The following is a 1,255-nucleotide window of genomic DNA, read 5'->3' as shown; positions in this document are numbered from 1 at the left end:
CTGTGCAGAGTAAAAATGCAGGTTTATTTTTTTCAGAAAAAAAATTGCTTATACCTTTTATCTTAATACCCCACTTACAATTATGATGGACATAGTCATTCTAAGTCAGATGTGTCAGCACTGATACTGAAAGTGTGCTCCCAATGTCACAGTTTTCATTACACCTATCCTAGAGCTCTGTACTTTCCTTCATGTGTAATATATAGCAAATCCTCCAAAAAAGTGTAATCATACACACACTTCTGCAGAAAGAAAGATTGACTTGGGCACCTCAAACACTGAAGGGCCCAGGTGTAGGCAGCAGCTGAACTCTTCCAGATCCTCTGATGTTAAGGGGATTTTACAGAGGACTGATCTGATAGAGAACATGAAATACTAGTAACTACTAATTTAACTAAAATTTCTGAAGCCTGTACTTAATTACAGTATCAGCTGGGATGCAAATTTAGTGCATTGAAAGAAGCAAGACCCCCTGCCTTTCCCTGTTGTTCTAGCTGCAGATGTTATTAGGGCTGAGTTACTAAAGAGAACCCAGAGGAAAGAATGCTACTATTGTATGGCAAAGGGTGTCCGTTCCTTCCCAGCAAAATTAATTTGGGCCTTATTAAGTCTTCTCTGAAGAGAGCTAATGACACAGTGTGGGGAAATCTGCTTTTCTCCTCTAGCTACACATTGAGTGGTAGAAAAACTAGTCCTGCTCCAGTCCAAAAAAAAAGAACTGGGATTTGTGGGTCTGACACATGACACTTTATGGTCGCGGTAATAATTGTGAACGCCCTACCAGCACTGGAGTCCGGACGCTTCAGTTTTCACTTGAGAAGGTGTTTCTTACCCAGTTTGGCTGTTGCAGGTACACGATTCTTAAGTGGGATGAGGCGATCTTTACTTTTTTTCTCCAGTGGTAGCTCACATTTAATGTGACGTCTGAAATTCTCCCGCAGAATAGAACGGATGACCTTCACAATGTTAGTCTTGTTCTCAGAATCACTGCAAGTTTAAGGAAACACACAACTTAATTTCCTCGCTGAAGTAAGACACGGGGATAAAATATTCCCACTTCCTTTCTGCTGGTGGGCTTTAGTGCAGTGGTTTTTTTCAAAAGCTTGCTTTAGTGGGTTTACAGCTATCATAAGATCATAGAATGTTCTGGGTGGGAAGGGACATTAAAGTTGTAAGTTCCAACCGATGTGCCATGGGCAGGACATCTTAACAGACATTTCACACACCTTGTGTTTTGAGATCTTAGTTGCCTCCT

The 1,255-nt window shown here is 41.0% G+C and overlaps 1 protein-coding gene across 1 annotated transcript in view; it reads right to left on the bottom strand.

Moving 5' to 3' along the window:
- The window catches only part of TIAM2 (TIAM Rac1 associated GEF 2), a 96,508-nt gene that overhangs the window by 1,339 nt on the left and 93,914 nt on the right, over positions 1-1,255 (bottom strand). Inside the window, exon 26 of the mRNA XM_041469954.1 lies at positions 833-987. Within this exon, the coding sequence (XP_041325888.1) occupies positions 833-987 (155 nt within the window). The remainder of the gene's footprint in view (positions 1-832; positions 988-1,255) is intronic.

The sequence above is a fragment of the Pyrgilauda ruficollis genome, unplaced genomic scaffold, assembly GCF_017590135.1.
Source record: "Pyrgilauda ruficollis isolate IOZ18807 unplaced genomic scaffold, ASM1759013v1 scaffold24, whole genome shotgun sequence".
Lineage (NCBI taxonomy): Eukaryota > Metazoa > Chordata > Aves > Passeriformes > Passeridae > Pyrgilauda > Pyrgilauda ruficollis.
Note: the sequence above shows the minus strand (reverse complement) of the source record. Positions and strands in the feature narration are given on the sequence as shown.